This window comes from Neoarius graeffei, chromosome 5, assembly GCF_027579695.1.
Source record: "Neoarius graeffei isolate fNeoGra1 chromosome 5, fNeoGra1.pri, whole genome shotgun sequence".
In the NCBI taxonomy this organism is placed as follows: Eukaryota; Metazoa; Chordata; class Actinopteri; order Siluriformes; family Ariidae; genus Neoarius; species Neoarius graeffei.
Window position 1 is genome coordinate 99,367,108 of NC_083573.1, and position 21,550 is coordinate 99,388,657.

At 44.3% G+C, this 21,550-nt stretch overlaps 1 protein-coding gene across 4 annotated transcripts in view; it reads left to right on the plus strand.

Annotated features, from left to right (window-relative positions):
* The window catches only part of dpp6a (dipeptidyl-peptidase 6a), a 301,791-nt gene extending 296,724 nt beyond the window's left edge, over nucleotides 1–5,067 (plus strand). For all 4 annotated transcript variants that reach the window (XM_060922571.1, XM_060922570.1, XM_060922572.1 and 1 more), the window contains 2 exons: nucleotides 3,309–3,382; nucleotides 4,316–5,067. In XM_060922571.1, coding sequence (XP_060778554.1) covers nucleotides 3,309–3,382; nucleotides 4,316–4,465 — 224 coding nt within the window. In that variant the 3' untranslated portion in view covers nucleotides 4,466–5,067. The remainder of the gene's footprint in view (nucleotides 1–3,308; nucleotides 3,383–4,315) is intronic.
* The last annotated feature ends 16,483 nt before the right edge of the window (nucleotides 5,068–21,550 follow it).

Below are 21,550 nucleotides of genomic sequence, written 5' to 3' on the forward strand. Positions count from 1 at the left end.
GTTACTTTTCTGAGGCAGCCCGCCGTGGCTGCCTGCAGGCTTATTTATTATAGCCCATTTAGTTAAAATAGTTGATATAAAATGTTTATAGTTATAGTTATGTGATGGTTGTCCTGATTTAGACTGTTTTTTTTTTGGGGGGGTTTGCGCGATGTTGCACCCGGGTCCAGATTAGGGCAGAACCAGCCCTGGCTACATTTCAGGTGTAGTTTGTTTTATGTATGTATGTACTTGCATAGATGTGTACTTGGTCTTCCAATATGGCGCCTAACAAAATCTCGCGGCGCGGTGACGTCATGCGGTAGCCCTGTATAGGGCCTGACTAGCCTTTGGTAACACACTAAACGAATTATCTTTCATTTTTGGCACTTTTTCTGTTTGTGTAGATGGGAAGACATACTGAGAATCCAAATCACCAACATTTGAAATAATAATTGTTTTGAATTATTTCTTGTCTTATTTAATGAAGGTTGTAATAGAATTAGCCTACATTTGGCTTAAGCTGGATGAGACAGAGACATAATTTTATAGCCATTTGTTAAACCGCTGACAGGGAATGTAATTAACCGTTCCGGGAATGAAATTTTTTTGTTCTAACCGGTTCGGGAACGTCTATTTAATGGTGGAACCCAAAACCGGAAACGTTAAAATTCCGTTTCTGTTCGGAACGAACCAATAGGAAAAAAATTCCGGTTCAAAGCCCTGATTGGATTCAAGTTACATTTTAGATTTTTTTTTAGAACAGCGCATGGTATATTTTTATGATGGTGTATTAGAGCCATTGTAGGTTTAAAAAAATAATAATAATGGAGTTAATACAGGGTAATATTCTGAGAAAAAAAAACACCCCACAGAGTTCATATATTTATGAGCAAAAAAGTTTGGATCATCTCTGTCATGATAAAGTTACGAATTTGTGAGAAAAAACCCTCAGAAATTCCAAGATTAAAAAGCCACAAATTTGTGAGAAAAAAGACCCTTGGAATATTTATTTGTTTGTTTGTTTAATAAATCAAGGAATCAGATAACTTCAATTTGCAAGGTTGGATCAATGTCATCACACAACAGACACCACGGCTGGGCAAAGAGTTATAGGAAATGCAGTCAGATAACACAGTATAAAAGATTAAAGTGTGAAGACATTTTCAACTACTTTTCCCAGAGTGCACTGCAGCCAGGAAGCACAAGATTTTTTTTTTCCTTGTAAATTTATGATTTCTTAATCTTGGAATTTCTGAGTTTTTTTCCCTTGCAAATTTACAACCTTATCTTGGAGACTATCCAAGGTTTTTTTTTCCTCATAAATGTACAACTTTAGTCTCAGAAAGTATTTTTCTCAGAATATTACTGTCAGGTATGCAGATGAAAGTTGGATGTAAAAGCAGTAGAGTTTATCGCAGCATAGCTGGCAAACAAATCCAAATCGATAATCAAAGGCAGAGTCAGTAAACAGGCAATGGTCAGGCGAGGCACAAACAGGATGTCAAAGGCAGACACTATGAGCAATAACCAAAGTACAAACTGGATCAACAATCAAATAGACAGCACAGAATAACAAGGCTCGGTAAAAACAGGCACAGGGACGCTGAGCATTTACTTCACAATGTCTTTGAGAACTGAGAGTCCTTGAATACACAGCGGTAATGAGGCTGTGATCATGAACAAGTGTGCATGATATTTGATACTCCGGAGACTGAGAGCGGCGGCACGGTGGTGTAGTGGTTAGCGCTGTCGCCTCACAGCAAGAAGGTCCTGGGTTCGAGCCCCAGGGCCGGCGAGGGCCTTTCTGTGTGGAGTTTGCATGTTCTCCCCGTGTCCGCGTGGGTTTCCTCCGGGTGCTCCGGTTTCCCCCACAGTCCAAAGACATGCAGGTTAGGTTAACTGGTGACTCTAAATTGACCGTAGGTGTGAATGTGAGTGTGAATGGTTGTCTGTGTCTATGTGTCAGCCCTGTGATGACCTGGCGACTTGTCCAGGGTGTACCCCGCCTTTCGCCCGTAGTCAGCTGGGATAGGCTCCAGCTTGCCTGCGACCCTGTAGAAGGATAAACCGGCTAGAGATAATGAGATGAGATGAGACTGAGAGCAGTGCGATGCAGTGTGGTTGTTGTAGTCCATGGCGACCATGTTTGAAGTCCACTGCAAAGTTTGGGAAGCAGGTGCAGATGTGACAATCACTCCCTGCCTCTGCTTTTTTTTTTTAAATGACAATGGCCTTAATATATAGATTTACGCACTGCCTAAAAGCAGAGCTCCGATCTGTTTCTGGGTTGTAGAATTTTCTTATATCATAGCCAGTCTCTTTTGTTTTATTTCTTTACTGGCTAGCACTGGCCACTAGGCGGTGTGTATGACTGGTAATTACTAACACTGGCCACTAGGCGGTGTGTATGACTGGCAATTACGAACACTGGCCACTAGGCGGTGTGTCTCCCATCTCATCTCATCTCATCTCATTATCTCTAGCCACTTTATCCTGTTCTACAGAGTCGCAGGCAAGCTGGGGCCTATCCCAGCTGACTACGGGCGAAAGGCGGGGTACACCCTGGACAAGTCACCAGGTCATCACAGGGCTTAGGCGGTGTGTATGACTGGTAATTACTAATACTAGCCACTAGGCAGCGTGTATGACTGGTAATTACTAACACTGGCCACTAGGTGGTGTGTATGACTGGTAATTACTAACACTGACCACTAGGCGGTGTGTATGACTGGTAATTACTAACACTGGCCACTAGGCGGTGTGTATGACTGGTAATTATTAACACTGGCCACTAGGCGGTGTGTATGACTGGTAATTACTAACACTGGCCACTAGGCGGTGTGTATGACTGGTAATTACTAACACTGACCACTAGGCGGTGTGTATGACTGGTGGTACACGTACACGGACAAACCACAAAAAATCGATTCGATGGGTTTACCATATTTCTTAGGTATGGTGCTCCGCTGGGAGCTCCGCTAATACTCCATTGTATATTTTTGATTAAATAAACAGGAAAGAAATATTTTTTGCAAAAGTCTTTCTTTTGAGAGCATCTTCACTGTGACATAAATATTTTATATCTAATAATATCAAAAGACTAGATTTTTGGTTTTATTAAATTTGAAAATTTGTGCAGATTTAATTAGACAATGCCTCGTTTGCATAATGCTATTTTTTTTTAAATAAAAATTTCACTATCAAAGATATTTGTAAGAAGATCAATCAACTGTCAGTCACATGGCTGTGAAATATTATTATTATTATTATTATTCTGTTCAACTGGAATGTCTTCATAAATCTCTCTCTCTCTCTTCTTTGAACAGAAAAAGTCCATTTTCAGCACACGGCGAAATTCATCTCAGGGTTAATTGGTGGGAAAGCAAATTACAGCCTCCAGGTAAAAGACCACAAACCTTGCTAGAAGTAACCACTGACGCCACACACACACACACACACACACACACACACACACACACACATATCTGCATGCTCTGCTTCTGTCAGGAGAAAGATTAGTGACTCCTGAAGCTTGCACTGCACTTACCCAGATTAAACAGACTAGCTCACTCGCTAATCCAATTAAACCTGAACACCAGGAGAATCTCTCTTTGCTCTCTGCTCCATTACACATCCCTCTTTAATTCATTATTAAATGATAAATGACTCTGAGGCTAATTAGGGTCAGATGTTCTCTAGGAAGTTATAACAGCATGTTATTAAGAAGGATAAATGATTTTACAAGGTGTCAAGGCCACACTGATGCATGACCAACTCTGACTCTTTGTGAATATGTGATGAATTTGTACCATTCACACTTTCAAACCCGTTTCATTGAATACAGCTGCCACTATAAGGAATAAAACACTTAGTGTGGTGTTATTGTTGGGAAAACAATGAATGACAGGATGGTGTGATGAAGCACTAGCAGAGTTACTGTTACCACACCAAAGCTGATTATTTTTTCTCTCACAGCATGTTATTGTTATTCATCCTTATTTATATCACACCAATCGGAAAATGTGTTGGAAATCTTAAAGTTGCAGTGTTACCTCTGCTCGTTATAAAACACTAACACTGGAGGCTCCAATGTTAAAAACAGCACTGGATCAATGACTTCACAGTTTTTAAAATCCAAGTCCCCATGCGAATGACCTGTTACTATAGAAACAATAACACATCACAACGAATGCATTGATATAAACCTGCACTACTGTCACAGAAAATTCATCACCACCTTCTGACCAATCAGAAATCACTGATGTAAAAACACTCTTCAATGAAAAGTATCTTATATGGTCACATGGTCTTAGTGATGTTTTTCTCTTATCAGATTTATCCAGATGAAGGTCACTTCCTGCACAGCAAGGCGATGAGGCGGCACCTCGGTCAGTCCCTGCTCCACTTTTTTGAAGAGTGTTTCAGGCGATCAGACAACACGTTTGAAGATGACCAAGAGGAAAAGAACAAAGTCCAGGGTTAGGATCCTCTGGCTCACTCTGCTCAAGCACAAAGCAACTTGTCCGATCTGGTTAAAGAACTCAGACTTTGTTTTTAAACTCAGCTCACCTTCCAAGGACATCATCCTCATTTCTTTCACTGTACAGAGAATTTCCCTCTGTGGACATTTTCCTCTTAACCCACTGCTCCTGTCCTTCTCCTGTGTGTGCACCAACAGCGGCTTTGCTGTCTGAAAACGACTGAGGTCAAAAGGACGGTCTTTCCATCACTTTGTTTGACAGATTTCTCTGATTAACTGACTGCCAGCAGCAAGGAATATGACCAAACCCCCTGAAACAGTGTTCAGACTAAAAGCAGGACAGGATTTCGAGCACATGGTGTATAGACTGAATGGGAACACTGTTTATCCAGCTGCTCTGGGACTCACTGTCCCCCCCCCCCCCCCCTTTTAATGAAGACATGGTGGATGGAGGTTGGTTTGTGGTCATGGTTGGGTTGTACATCAGAAAGTTCTTATATTGTATTGTGTTTGTGTCTGTTGCACTGATGTAAAGTAACAAATTAAATGAAATATCAGCTTGGGTATTGTAATGGAAATTTCTAATAAACACTTCAGAACGCTTAGCAGTTGTCTTTTCAGTTATTTATTATAGTAGATCATATAAACAGATATATAAAATAGGAAAAGAAAGAGAAGAATAGAAGAAGACACCACTTCTGATGATGTCGAGAGTACGCGCACTCTGAGTTGTGTTTTAGTGGCTGTTATCTATTATACTCTAAAGGCATTCGCTTACTGCTTGCATCTTCACGTGATTGGCTCGAGATTTTCTATGAAGCTTTGTTAAAGTGTGCAGCTGGCGTGCTCTGGGATGTGCAGGCGGATGCGTAGTTATGGAGAACTCAGGCACCCTGCTTATCACCAGCCAAGGCCACAGAAAGGCGATTACAACATGGGAAAAACATCTTTCTCAGTACACTAAGCTACTTTAACTCAACATACAGAAACACAGAGAAGAATAATGTTCATCCATTAAATTTCCCTCACAGTATCGATAAAAAAAAAAAAAAGTTTTCATTTTCAGTGTCTGATCTTCTGTCTGATTTCGGAAACCTTGTGTTGCCTATAAAGTGCATCCTTGAAAGATTTAAAATCATGTTAAGATTAAGTTTTATCAAAAGAAGAGGAGGAAACTTTTATTATAAACTAAACTTCAAAACAAGTCCACATAAAATCCACCACCAGTATCAGTTAACCATTAACACACATTTATTAGCCAAATATCAAATGTTTCATATAAAATTGTGATATTTAATATAAGTTATACTTAGCATGTGTGTATGATCATATTCCTCACCATCACCTACTATCCATTTTAACAGGAACACCTGTACCCATGATCATTCATGTAATTTTCCAGAAACCTGGGCTTTTCACACACAACAGTTTTTGCAGTATACACAAAAAGGCACAACAAACATCCAGTGATCATCAGTTCAACAGGCAGAAATGGTCTGTTGATGAGAGAGATCAGAGGAGAATGACCCGACTGGTTTGAGCTGACATGAAGGCTACAGTAACTCAAATAAGCACTCTTTACAACCGTGGTGATCAGAAAAGCATCTCACACAAACACACAACACACCAAACCTTGAGGCAGATGGGATTACAAAGGCAGAAAACAAATGACAGAAACTCTGAGGCTATGTAGTAGGGACAGACTCACGCAAAAACATCAAATAACATTTTTCCGATCCTCAGTTGTCCAGTATGGTCATTAAAAAGCTCATCAGACCTGACATTTGGAGCAGTTTTCTAAAAAGTCACATCATATTCATATTATATTAGCTGGACACGTGTGTTTTACTGGGAAATACACCACTCATATTTTTTATCCGAGCTCCATCCGGGACATGGAGAACCAAAACCGTGACACAAATCTCTATATGTCATTCGTGAGGAAATCGATGAATTGTTTTGATAAATTTGGTGTCTTTTTGTTTGTGAATGTGTCAGTATAATAAAAAGAAAATCACACATTGGCTTGAAGATATGAAGTTTATCTTCTCGTGTTGAAAAACTCATTTTTCATATGAAATACATTGCGGCCCTGAGTGACATAATTCCCAGTATTTCACTCCGATGATGTCACTCCCAGTGTTTTCCCACTGACTAGAAGCACGTTGTCAAAATGGTGAACCAGTTCAGAATTAAAATTCTTTTGATTAACTTTTTTTTTTGTGTGTGGATGTGTCCATATAATATAAAGAACATTACACAGTGGCATGAAGATATGAAGTTTATTTTCTCATGTTAAAAATATTTCACTCATTTGCTTCACTCACTTGTGAATATGTTCACCATTCGAAGATAAACTTTATATCTTCATGCAAATGTGTAATATCCTCTATATATAACATTATAATTGCAATATTAGAGCTTATAATTTTTATTCACAGAATTTCTCAACTTATTGTTATTTTGAAGCTCATTCTCTGATTTGCAAATGTATATGTTCTTGGCAATTAAAAGTCTCTCACCTAGTAAACGCTTCCTGTCCAATTTGGCCATCTTTATCACCCACCAGGAGTTTCACAAGCCAGAGAGTCATCATAAAGCATATCATGATGTTTAGTCAATCAATCAATCAATCAATTAAAAAATAACAGGAAACTTAACATCCGTTTTCAAAAGACAAAAATATATATTTTTAAAAATGCAGTAGAATTTGATACCCACTGTCAAAATTCATATGGTAGATTTTTTAACTATTCTTTCCTTTTTCACCTTGGCACAGCTTAACCATCAACTGCATGAATTATTACCTCCACATTAAAACAAATTTAATGGATTTTTCTGAATTAATATGCCTTAAATAAGGGAAGAAAATGACATCTTTTGAAAAAAAAAAGTCGGGTAGTTGATAAATTGTTTCCTTATCGCAACAATGCGCAATATTTTTTCTTGAAGGACTTTTATCTAAATAATGAACAATACTTCAGTTTTGACAGCCCTCAGGTGATGACCTTGACTCATCTGCTGAAAAGGAAAGTGCTGCCAGAATTTTATGGTCATGTGACTGGACAATTATGTTTCATAGCAAAAGAAAGGCCTCCTTTTCACAAATAAAGAGCAAAACATATGTTTTCTGATACTGCCTATTAGAAAAATGATATAAAATTAACTGTTGCCATATGGCAATACCATGCATTAGAGGGTTAACTGTAGACAGGTAGAGAAACTGTTGGAGGCGGCTCAATCCTCCTTCTGGAGCCCTGCTGTCCTGCATATCTTCTATCTATCCTGCTCCAAACCGAACACACTTGATTAGTGTGATTAACATGCTCCTGATTAAATCAGGTGCATTCAGCTAATCAAAAGTGCCATTGATGAGTTCAGTCAGGTAGTTAGAGCAGGGAAAGATGGAAAACATGTAGAGCAGATGGGCCCCAGGAGCAGGATTGAGAACCAGTGAGTTAAGGCTGTTAAGCAAAAGTGGGAAAAAGTACACACATCCAAATTAAGTGTGATCTAATGCCCTAATTTAATAAAAACAATTAACTAATTCTAAGTAATTGTCTTTATTACATCCTGACAGTGGGCAGCACGGTGGTGTAGTGGTTAGCGCTGTTGCCTCACAGCAAGAAGGTCCGGGTTCGAGCCCCGTGGCCGGCGAGGGCCTTTCTGTGCGGAGTTTGCATGTTCTCCCCGTGTCCGCGTGGGTTTCCTCCGGGTGCTCCGGTTTCCCCCACAGTCCAAAGACATGCAGGTTAGGTTAACTGGTGACTCTAAATAGACCGTAGGTGTGAATGTGAGTGTGAATGGTTGTCTGTGTCTATGTGTCAGCCCTGTGATGACCTGGCGACTTGTCCAGGGTGTACCCCGCCTTTCGCCCGTAGTCAGCTGGGATAGGCTCCAGCTTGCCTGCGACCCTGTAGAAGGATAAAGCGGCGAGAGATAATGAGATGAGATGAGACATCCTGACAGTCATTTGGTCCTTATAGAGGCAGACAGGGTGAAATTATTTGGATGTTCTGTTATTTGGAAGTTCTTCTTCATGCTCATGATAATTGGCTATTCCGAAAAGTACACAGATGATTATAGAAAATTGCACACGCTGAGCGGTTGAGAGATTCAGACTATTTCTCAATAATCACCTTGAGCGACTCAGCAAAATGGCGGCCAATCGCTTTGTTACCATAAGTGAGGAAGAATTACAAATGATGAAATAAAATTCTGTTCCTAAAAGCACTAAAGATGCCACGAAGTTTGGTCTAAAACTATTCAAAGGTAAAGTGGAATTGTGATTTATTTTATCTGTTCCAAAACAAAGTATTTTATGGGACTTGGCATAGATAAGTGACACAAGTCTGCGTGCATTACATATTCATGCCGGTTTCTCATCTCATCATCTCTAGCCGCTTTATCTTGTTCTACAGGGTCGCAGGCAAGCTGGAGCCTATCCCAGCTGACTACGGGCGAAAGGCGGGGTACACCCTGGACAAGTCGCCAGGTCATCACAGGGCAGACACATAGACACAGACAACCAATCACACTCACATTCACACCTACGGTCAATTTAGAGTCACCAGTTAACCTAACCTGCATGTCTTTGGACTGTGGGGGAAACCGGAGCACCCGGAGGAAACCCACGCGGACACAGGGAGAACATGCAAACTCCACAGAGAAAGGCCCTCGCCGGCCACGGGGCTCGAACCCGGACCTTCTTGCTGTGAGGTGACAGCGCTAACCACTACACCACCGTGCCGCCCATGCCGGTTTCGAAGACTGAAATTTTTTTTTTTAATACAATTTATTTTTTTGAAATAATCACCTGTGGATTTATACTAAAACAATTGCCTCAGACTCAGTGAAAATCAGTGAATAATAACTTCAACTTCATCTCCATTATTATTTACTGATATTCACCTCACCTTCAGTGAATAATTGTTAAATAGTGCCATCTTCTGACTTGTAAAATATGCTCTTTGTTGAATTTGTAATTACCATTTGAGACTTGACAGGGTGTAATGTCCACGTAAACACAAACCTGTCCTTAAAAAAGGGTAGTGGCTTCCAAAATTAATTAGGAGAATGACGTCAGTGTCTATTCTATTATTAAGAATTTTATAGTATTAACAGGATAACAATCTTCAGGTTCACAATCATCAAACTTCTCATCAGACGAATGTTAACTGAACCATTGGTTAATAAGTAGTGATTAACCATTTGTTAATGAGTAGTGATGGGCAGATGGAGCCTCATGAAGCAGCATTCCCCTCCCTGTGTCGGGAAAAGTGTCTGTCACTGTGTCATGTAACAGCAACATCTAGTGGATTACAGAAGTAATAGCATGATATTTTATCTAATAAATGGATAAAATACATATGTGATGCATTTTCATAAACTAATGAATATGCTTATTAATTAATGTTCTTAAATAAGGTTGTATATGTTTCATTTTAACTAAAAATATTAATAATATGTTAATATTGTGTATATGCGAATATTGGAGTGCAAATAAATATTCCATGTACACACACAGGTATGTGGAACTATGTGCAAAAAGTGGGAACAACTATGTGGGGGACCATGTGAAAATAAAAATACTTGTGAAACTGGGAGTGCTTTTCTGTGAACAGTATGCGTGTGTGTGGGGGGGGAAGGAGAATAAAAGCTTCTTTACTGTATTAGGGCCAAGACGATTCCTCTTTTTCTAAACAAGTTCATCTGCTTTGGAAAACATCCTTTCACATGACACAGAGGAAGCTGATAATGTTACAGAAAGTAGCATATAACATACCTGAAATGGTACAGATTCAGGTGTTTGAGCTCAAGTCCGTGGTTCAATGTCTATATATGAAGTGTTGGAGGTCGTTATGGGTTCTGGAATTCTCATAACTGCTACACATTCCGATTTAAGCTGTCTGATAACCTCACTGGCCATAGATATACTGTGAAATCCAAGGGTTTTAAACCTTGGGTCCAGCATCATTGCCATGGTCATAATGCTTAAAGGACTCCAGGTTGCAAAGACAATCTCATACTCTTTTGGTCAGGTGTTCTGTTAGTTGTGTTATGTCTGCGGTCAGGTTTGTGGCTTTGCCTTGTAATGCATGATGCATCATCTTCATCCTTGGGATGAACTTTGAGGCAGACATTCTTTTTTCCTCAGACAGTTCCACAGCCCATACAGGAGGTGTCTGCTTTGGTGTCATACTTCTTCACATTTAGGGCTGTGATATCTGTTTTTATCCAGTGATACTGACACTGGCTCTTTCAGCTCAGTCTTGCCAGCATATGGTACGTGTGTTCCAGTGTGTTACAACTTCATTTACCAATTTTAGAGTTGTTTTTTTCCATCTGCTACTGTACCATGGGTAGCCTTTCTTTGGCAGTGGTGCTTGTCCTGAAATATGTGGCATTTTTTTCTGGCTTTAGTGTGCAAGTCATTGAATGGCAGAAATTGATCTAAGGACTTTTGTCCTATAAGGTTGAGAGAATGTGTCATGCAGATTGAATGTCTAATGCCTGTCTGAAGTAGTTTGACAGAAGCTATCATGTTGGGAGCTTCTGCCTATGCACAGGGCCTTGCAGAAAATTTAAAGGATGAACTCCCTGCTTGTGATCTGCTGGAACACTTGGGGCCACTATACAATCAATCAATCTGGCTGGACAGCTGTTTGTATGGATGATGCAGACACCATTGGTCACTTTCTTGCAGTACAGCCTTAAACAGATGGTGACACACCCCCATGCCACCTCCCGGGCAGTTGGAACCTAAGGCATCAGTGGTGGAGCCCATGCAAATGGAGGATACCGATTTCCCCTCTCCCAGCCAAGCTGCCCAGGAATCCAAAAACAGATGTAAATATTGCAGGCAGGCTGGTTCATTACCCCCAGTTAAAGCCAAAAGGCAGAGGCCATCCCATGAAGGGGGGACTGTGATGGTTCCAAACTCAATCCCTCCCATGAAGGGCTATTCATTACAGCAATGCTCATTTGGGGAGGAAGCCAGACAACTAACCTGTAGGCCTTCATCAGTTTGGGAGCAGCAGGTAATTTTATCAGTGAAAGCTTAGTAAGTAGGTTGGGTCTGCCAGTACATCCACTCTCTCATCCCATTCTAGTCTTGGCTCTTGATGGGCAACCTTTAGGATCAGGACCTATAAGCACTCATTCATCATTTCACCACAACTTTTCCCATCATGATCCAGTTTGGTTGTCACACTGAAGTACTGTCCTTGCACATCACTAGGGTCGCTGAACTGCAATTCAGCTGCTGGGGTTCCCTTGGTTACATTACCTGCAGTTTGACTGGTCTACCAGATCCATTTTGGTCTGTGGCCCCCAATGTGTCCAAGGCTGCCTTAAGGGTATATGTACCCCAGACACACCTAAATTTGATCCAGTAGCCTCATCCTAGGTGCCTCTAAACTGCTTGGACCTCAAGGAGGTTGTTTCAAAAAGAAAGGCCCAGAAATTATGTCCCCATAGGTTGCTTGATTGCACCATTAACCTGCTCCCAGGAACCACTCCATCTAGGCATCTAGGAGCAGGTTATTCTCACTGTCACTCCCAGAACACAAAGCCATTGAAGACTACATCAGATAGGTTTTGTCACTCTGGTTCATTTGGCCATCCACATGACCGGCAGGGGCAGGTTTCTTCTTTATTAAAAAGAAGGGGAGGACCTGTGGCTCTGCATTGATTACCACAGCCTCAGTTCCATTACATAGAGGGACAGGTACCCCCTGTCCATAATTAATTCCACATATGAATGTCTGCAGCATTTTATTCAGAACTTTAGTACCCTGACAGCCCCTTAGTGCACTAACCAAGAAGACTGCAGGGGATTTCAAGTGGTACATGGAGGTGTAGCCGGCCTGTTCTGATACTGGCTAGAAATCTTTCTGCATTGTGTTGTGAAGGATGAAGGAGTAGAATGACGAAGACAACTGTTGTATTGCCAGCCAGAAAGGGAGGGGAGTTATTCTGTGTATAACAAAATAAATATCAGTACAGCCACTTCGCCTGAGTCTCTCACACACATACACACTTCTCCTCAGGAAGTCTGGTGACTGACTGACTCGTGTGTACAATTTAATTAACCAAAATCATTCAATAAATCATGTACATCTCATCCTGATGATTTAGTTACAAAATTATGTTTTTAAGTTATTTCCCCAGCCATAAGTGGCAATTTTTTTTGTATTTTATAGATGAACATTAAACCAACAATACCTGTATGAACATATGTATAAAAATATAAAAACAAATAGTACAAAATAAATGACAATTGCACAAAAACAAAAGGGAGCTCACATACTGTACCTGTGTATAACAAAATAAATATCAGTACAGCCACTTTGTCAGAGTCTCTCACACACATCTTTAAAGATCATAGGCAATGGTTTTCAATTTATGCACATTTGAAACTTTATATGTGAAAAAACCCTCTGTAATTTTCTTCTGGTCCCAAGAAGTATTGTTAATAAGTAATAATTAAAATAAGTAAGTGCAGATAGCAGCGAATTTCTGGTCGGCTATTTTCGTGACCACTCGGCGCGTGATGTCATTCAAGACAAACAAACCGCTTGAGTTGAGTCCACTTCCGTTTACTTACATTGCCGTTCAGCTTGAGTGCAGACGTACGTTCAGGAATTTCCAAAGAAAAAACATGCCTTGTTGTTGTGCAGTGAACTGTAATAATGGGACCGGTTCAGGAAGAAGTTTTTACCTTTTTCCGAGAGAGGAGAAGAGGCAGAGAAAGTGGATTGGCTTTTTCCAGAAGAGGAGAAGAGGCAGAGTGAGAGGATTGGCTTTTTCCGAAAAAGAAGAAGAGGCGGAGTGAGTGGGTTGGCTTTTTCTGGAAGAGGAGAAGAGACAGAGCGAGAGGGTTGGCTTTTTCCAAAAAAGGAGACAAGGAGGAGAGAGTGGATTGTGCACGTGAAGCCAGAGGGTTGGCTTTTTCCAGAAGAGGAGATGAGGCAGAGAGAGTGGATTGTGTGCGTGAAGCCAGAGGGTTGGCTTTTTCCTAAAGAGGAGAAGAGGCAGAGCGAGAGGGTTGGCTTTTTCCAAAAAAGGAGATGAGGAGGAGAGAGTGGATTGTGCGGGTGAAGCCAGAGGGTTGGCTTTTTCCAGAAGAAGAGACGAGGTGGAGAGAGTGGATTGTGCACGTGAAGCCAGAGGGTTGGCTTTTTCCAGAAGAGGAGACGAGGCAGAGAGAGTGGATTGTGTGCATGAAGCCAGAGGGTTGGCTTTTTCCGAAAGAGGAGAAGAGGCAGAGTGAGAGGGTTGGCTTTTTCCGAAAAAGGAGACGAGGAGGAGAGAGTGGATTATGCGGGTGAAGCCAGAGGGTTGGCTTTTTCCAGAAGAGGAGACGAGGCAGAGAGAGTGGATTGTGTGCGTGAAGACAGAGGGTTGGCTTTTTCCGAAAGAGGAGAAGAGGCAGAGCGAGAGGGTTGGCTTTTTCCGAAAAAGGAGACGAGGAGGAGAGAGTGGATTGTGCGGGTGAAGCCAGAGGGTTGGCTTTTTCCGGAAGAGGAGACGAGGCAGAGAGAGTGGATTGTGTGCATGAAGCCAGAGGGTTGGCTTTTTCCGAAAAAGGAGACGAGGAGGAGAGAGGGGATTGTGCGGGTGAAGCCAGAGGGTTGGCTTTTTCCAGAAGAGGAGACGAGGCGGAGAGAGTGGATTGTGCACGTGAAGCCAGAGGGTTGGCTTTTTCCAGAAGACGAGATGAGGCGGAGAGAGTGGATTGTGCACATGAAGCCAGAGGGTTGGCTTTTTCCAGAAGAGGAGACGAGGCAGAGAGAGTGGATTGTGTGCGTGAAGCCAGAGGGTTGGCTTTTTCCGAAAAAGGAGACGAGGAGGAGAGAGGGGATTGTGCGGGTGAAGCCAGAGGGTTGGCTTTTTCCAGAAGAGGAGACGAGGCGGAGAGAGTGGATTGTGCACGTGAAGCCAGAGGGTTGGCTTTTTCCAGAAGAGGAGACGAGGCAGAGAGAGTGGATTGTGTGCATGAAGCCAGAGGGTTGGCTTTTTCCGAAAAAGAAGAAGAGGCGGAGTGAGTGGGTTGGCTTTTTCTGGAAGAGGAGAAGAGGCAGAGCGAGAGGGTTGGCTTTTTCCAAAAAAGGAGATGAGGAGGAGAGAGTGGATTGTGCGCCTGAAGCCAGAGGGTTGTCTTTTTCCAGAAGAGGAGACGAGGCAGAGAGAGTGGATTGTGTGCGTGAAGCCAGAGGGTTGGCTTTTTCCGAAAGAGGAGAAGAGGAGGAGAGAGTGGATTGTGCGGGTGAAGCCAGAGGGTTGGCTTTTTCCAGAAGAGGAGACGAGGCGGAGAGAGTGGATTGTGCACGTGAAGCCAGAGGGTTGGCTTTTTCCAGAAGACGAGATGAGGCGGAGAGAGTGGATTGTGCACATGAAGCCAGAGGGTTGGCTTTTTCCAGAAGAGGAGACGAGGCAGAGAGAGTGGATTGTGTGCGTGAAGCCAGAGGGTTGGCTTTTTCCGAAAGAGGAGAAGAGGCAGAGCGAGAGGGTTGGCTTTTTCCGAAAAAGGAGACGAGGAGGAGAGAGTGGATTGTGCGGGTGAAGCCAGAGGGTTGGCTTTTTCCAGAAGAGGAGACGAGGTGGAGAGAGTGGATTGTGCACGTGAAGCCAGAGGGTTGGCTTTTTCCAGAAGAGGAGACGAGGCAGAGAAAGTGGATTGTGCGCATGAAGCCAGAGGGTTGGCTTTTTCCGAAAAAGAAGAGGCAGAGTTAGTGGGTTGGCTTTTTCTGGAAGAGGAGAAGAGGCAGAGCGAGAGGGTTGGCTTTTTCCAAAAAAGGAGACGAGGAGGAGAGAGTGGATTGTGCGGGTGAAGCCAGAGGGTTGGCTTTTTCCAGAAGAGGAGAAGAGGCAGAGAGAGTGGATTGTGCGCATGAAGCCAGACGGTGGGCTTTTTCCGAAAAAGAAGACGAGGCGGAGAGAGTGGATTAAGCGCATGAAGCCAGAGGGTTGGCTTTTTCCGGAAGAGGAGACAAAGCGGAGAGAGTGGATTGTGCGCGTGAAGCCAGAGGGTTGGCTTTTTCTGAAAGCGGAGAAGAGGCGGAGAGAGTGGATTGGGTGTGTGAAACAAAATCAAGCAGTCAAAGAAGAAATGGACCAGCAACACTCAAGTGAAAAGGAGAAGATTGGAGGTAAACATTTTTACTTTTGCTTGCAATTGGCAAGTCAAGAATCCTGAGGGATCCTGTACAATCATTATGGAAATGAGACAAAGGAGATATTTCCTCACTTATAGTAGGCTATAAATAGTATAATGTCAAGGATGGCAGGCTAATGTGGCCTACCGGCACACTGTCAAGTAATCGTTACCTATATTCACTGGGGGGGGGGGGGGGGGGGGGTTAATTATTCTTCAAAAGGGCTCTTATTTAGTATTATGACGAAAGTAGGAATTTATCATAACTACCAGGATAAATCATTTGGGCGCAAGTCTTGTTGAGGTCCGGGGTCACCGCGATCAGAGTCGGCCAAGTTGCTGTCTGATTCTGAGGCCGCACAGTCAAACCAGTGAGCCACATTCACCGAATGCTTCGCAACGGCCATAGGTTCATACATATATGGTTTCACATCTCGATATTCAATTTGGAGAGTTCCTACTTCAAAATTGATATTGCTTTCAGACATTTTACACAACCTCTCACAACCAAAGTCTGTACACGTGTGCTTGGTTCACAAGTAAATACATAACTGCTCCCAGTCTGTTTGCCTTGAATGATGTCACGACGACTGTCCCCTGGCGGTGAAAGTGCGTGTCAGGGTTTTAGTTGAGATGGGGATGGAACATCTTAAACCTCAAGGCCACCCTCGGAATGAGACAGAGATTCAGGACAGAGATGCAGAGAATTAGCGTTTTCAAAAAGGAAGTCTTTACTGAGAGCACCAGATCAAAAATCAAAATAAATCTTTTAGCATGTATACTCCAGATCCCAAAAAGGTCAGTCATTAAAATGCACAAAAAACGAGAAAACCCAAAAATGGCAAAACAGTACTTGGCACAAAAGTTCAAGGTTCAAAAATCACTTATAATCAGCAGTCCAAGGAAACTAAAGATCAAGTCCCAGGTTGCAAAATCCAACGGAAAAATCACAGGCTTCTAAGTGTCCAAAAATGAGTCAGAGTTCAAAATAAATATCCACTCGAGAAAGTCAAAAACAAAACATCCTCTTCTTAGAAAACAGAGGCAGTGGTCAAAAGGCAGTTCAGAACAGTGGAACAAAACAGCTATAGTGAAAAACCCAGGACAAGTACTCACATGGTGGCTCACAGGAGAACTCAGCAAAGTGGAAAGAAAACAAACTCATATAAATAGGCCAACCAATCAACTACTTGCCATCAATGATTCGCTTGGCCAATAGCATGAAGACAAGTGTAACCCAAGAAAAACAAAAGAAAATAAAATGCTAAATGGTGGCATCTAGTGGCCAGGTAGATGAACCACAGGCTGAAAAGTCCACAGAACCTGACAGAACCTCCCCCCCTAAGATTGTCTCCTGATGATCCCAGGCCGATCAGGATGCAAGCGATGGAAGTCTCTAATCAAGGAGCGGTCAAGTATGTCTCTGGACGGCACCCAGGAGCGCTCCTCTGGCCCATACCCCTCCCAGTCCACCAGATACTGAAGAGACCCACGGACACGGCGGGAATCCAGGAGCCGGTTGACCGTGTACATGGCCTGGCCATCGATGAGCCGAGGAGGAGGCGGTGGCCGAGGAGCTGGAGACAGCGGTGAGGTGACCACTGGGCGGAGACGGGAGACATGGAAGGTCGGGTGGACCCTCATGGAGTGGGGCAGCTGTAGAGTGTAGGCCACAGGGTTGACCCGGCGGAGCACCTTGAAGGGACCAACGAACCCCGGCGCCAGCTTCCGGTTCTCCACCCTCAGAGGAAGATCCCGAGCCGAGAGCCAGACCCTCTGGCCAGGTCGGAAGGTGACCACCCTCCGACGGTGATTGGACTGCTGCTGGTACTGTCGGGAGGCTCTCAGCAAGGCACGTCTGGCTCTACCCCACGTACGTCAACACTGCCGCACAAACTGCTGGGCAGACGGGACCCCTGCATCCACCTCCTGTTCAGGGAACAAAGGCGGTTGGTAGCCAAACTGACACTCAAAGGGTGACATACCTATAGCTGAGCACTTCAGCGTGTTGTGAGCGTATTCAGCCCATGGAAGTTGGGAGCACCAGGAGGTGGGATTGGTTGAGACCATGCATCTCAAGGCGGCTTCAAGGTCTTGATTCAGTCTCTCTGTCTGCCCATTAGACTGGGGATGGAAGCCAGACAAGAGGCTCGCCATCGCCCCGATTAGCTTGCAGAAGGCTCGCCAGAAGCAGGAGGTAAACTGGGGTCCATGGTCTGAAATGACATCTTGGGGAAGACCAAAGACTCGGAACACATATTAGTCTGGCAGTTTCAGAGGCAGAGGGCAATTTGGGCAAAGGCAAGAAGCGACAGGCTTTAGAGAATCTATCAATAATAACAAGAACGGTGGTGTTACCTTCAGAGGTAGGCAGACCAGTGATAAAGTCAAGAGAGATGTGCGACCATGGTCTGCGAGGAATGGGCAAGGGATGGAGCAGGCCCTGGGCCCTCTGGCGTGGATCCTTTCCCTGGACGCAGTTGGGACAGCTGGCCATGAAGATCTGCACATCCTCCTTCATATCTGGCCACCAGAAGCGTCGCTGAAGGAACTCCAGTGTTCGAGATGACCCAGGATGGACTACCAGTTGGGAGGAGTGACCCCACTGGAGAACCTGACCACATACAGACCTGGGAACAAACAAGAGACCTGCAGGAACATTATCAGGGCCAGGGTCATTGCGCAGTGCTTGCTGAACTATAGATGTGATGCCCCAGCGGACTGGTGCAATGAGCCGAGAACTTGGGATGATTGTCTCTGGGGGGCTCTCTAGACTGCCTGGCTGGATTTGGCGTGAAAGTGCATCAGGTTTGAGGTTCTGAGAGCCTGGTCTGTAGGAGAGCGTGAAGTCGAATCTGTTGAAGAAGAGAGCCCATCTTGCCTGGCGAGGGTTCAGCCGCTTAGCCTGCTGGATATATTGCAGATTCTTATGGTCAGTCCACACTAGGAAGGGATGATGAGCCCCCTCTAGCCACTGTCTCCACTCTTCCAATGCCAGCTTAACTGCCAGGAGTTCCCGGTTGCCAATGTCATAGTTCTCCTTTGACTGAGACAATTTGCAAGAGAAAAAGGCACAAGGGTGGACCTTGCCGTCAGAGGATCTCTGGGATAAGACTGCTCCAACCCCCACATTCGAGGCATCCACCTCCACAATGAATGGTCGAGTGGGGTCTGGATGACGGAGGATGGGAGCGGAGGTGAAGCGCTGTTTGAGAGCCCTGAATGCCTGGCCAGCTTCCGGAGTCCATGAGAAGGGGGAGTGGCATTTTCGAGTGAGCACAGAGATGGGGGCAGCAATGGAGCTGAAGTTACGGATGAACCTCCGGTAGAAATTTGCAAAGCCCAAGAATCTCTGCATCTCCTTGATTGTGTTGGGAACCGGCCAATCCTGTACTGCTTTCACCTTCTTAGGGTCCATGAGAATCCTCCCCTCAGAGATGACATAGCTGAGAAAGGACACCTTGGGAACATGAAATTCACATTTCTCAGTTTTAACAAAAAGGTTGTTCTTGAGGAGACGACTGAGAACCTGTCGGACCTGCTGGATGTGCTCGGAGGGGGTCTTAGAAAAAATCAAAATATCATCTAAATAAACAAAAACAAATCTGTTCAGCATGTCATGAAGGACATCGTTAATAAGGGCCTGGAACACAGCAGGGGCATTTGTGAGCCCAAAGGGCATGACCTGGTATTCATAGTGGCCAGTTGGGGTGTTAAATGCAGTCTTCCACTCATCTCCTTCACAAATTCGGACCAGATGGTAGGCGTTGCGAGGGTCCAATTTGGTGAAGATGGTGGCATTTTGCAGGAGTTCGAAAACTGATGACATTAGTGGCAGGTAGGGCTGAATGATCTATCGTTTTCGACCGAAAATCGCGATCTCAGACAACACGATTTTGGGATCGTCAAAGCCGCGGTTTTTCTCAGTGCTCCTAAACTACTGACCCATGTTTTGTTTCATCAATAAATTGTCCTCATTTTTTACACTACAGACAAAAAATTACGTTCAGGAAAGCCTTGTGGCACTCAGTGTGAAAGAATTTTGTGAATATCTCCTTCCGTTTTCGTGTAAATCCCCGTTGTTTGGAGGGAGCGCTGTGAGGAGAAACTGCGCTTTCTCTGTCTCTGTGTCTGAGTGCGCGGGTGGGGGAGGGGCTGATCGCTCGCTCTCTCTCACACACACAGGAGGGAGGGGCCCTGCAATAGCGACTGCTACAGCCACTGCATCAATCTTATTTCCCACAGGGGAATTGTTGGCTCTAGTTATAATTTATAATGCTTATGTACATTCTTTTACAAAAGTGCAATATTTTGATGCTGCTGAGCCATTGATCAACCTTTTTTATGTCTGATATGTTGTAGATGGGAAAAGTAAAAGAAGCAAAAGTTTACTTAAGAAAGATGGCTCTCTTTTTATTTTTATTTTAAGTTATTATAACTTGTTCCTCAGGCACTCAATGTTAATAAACAGGCCTACATTTGAAATCTGTTGACCTCAGTTTTCATTCTTGCATTAGATTTATGGAATTCATTGTATTAATTAATTTGCACTGAAACTTGATTTAAAGAAAAAAAAAATCGTGGTTGAAATCAAAATCGCAATATCTGCCAGAAAAATCGCAATTCAATTTTTTCTTAAAATCGTTCAGCCCTAGTGGCAGGGGGTAACGGTTACGGATAGTAATCTTGTTGAGTCCTCTGTAATCGATGCAAGGCCTCAGGCCCCCATCCTTCTTGCCCACAAAGAAGAAGCCAGCTCCGGCTGGAGAAGAGGAGGGTCGAATGAAGCCTGAGGACAGTGACTCCTTGATATACTGTTCCATGGCTAGGCGTTCTGGCGCAGAGAGTGAGAAGATGTGACCCCTAGGTGGACAGGTGCCGGGCAGCAGGTCAATGGCACAATCATAGGGTCTGTGAGGTGGTAGGGCCGCTGCTTTTCCTTTGCAGAACACCTCTCTCAAGTCATGATACTCGGGAGGCACTCAGGACAACTCGGGAGGGGCTTGGGACAACTCGGGAGGCTTGAGAAACTCGGGACAGGTACTTGAGACAAGACAGCTAGCATGGCAGGTGGGGCCCCACTGGAGGATCGTGCGTGAGCCCCAGTCTAGATGAGGGTTGTGGCGAGTCAGCCAGGGGAATCCAAGGACTATGGGATATTCTGGGGACTGGATTACATGGAATGACAGTTCCTCCTGGTGACTGTCAATCCGTACATGAACGGTAGAGGTCATTAGATCTACAAGACCCCCACCCAAAGGTCGTCCATCTAAGGCAGTCACTGACAGAGGGGGGTCAAGGCCAGAAGTGGGAATCCCCAGACGTTGTGCTAGAGAGAGGTCCATGAAATTGCCGGCAGCACCAGAGTCAATGAAGGCCCGGAGAGAGTGCCGCTGGTGATCCCAGGAGAGAGTTACAGGAATGAAGAAGCCAGTGGACGGGAGACCAGGAGACAATGTCACCCCCGTCACCAATCTCCTGGGGCTGGACAGGGTTTGGCCTTTTCCCAGGAGTTCTGGGCAGGTGCTGCGAAAATGTCCAGGCTTTCCGCAGTAAATGCAGCAACGCTCCCTCCTTCGCCAATCACGTTCTGCCTGAGACAGTCGAGTTCCCCCCAGCTGCCTGGGCTCCGGTCTTCTATCAGCGGAGTTGACTGCTGGGCTGCTACGGACTGGAACTGCTTGGTAAACGGAGCTTTTTGGGGCTTTGTTACGTTCCTGCAGCCAATTGTCCAGCCGGATGACTCGAGAGATCAACGACTCGAGGTCTTCAGCCTCTTCCCATGAAGCTAGCTCATCCTTGATGTGGTCAGCCAATCCACTGTAGAGGGTAGCGAGCAAGGCCTGCTCCCCCCAGCCGCTTTCCGCTGCTAGGGTGTGGAACTGAATGGCATAGTCCGCTGCCGACTGACGGCCCTGGCGAAGTTGGAG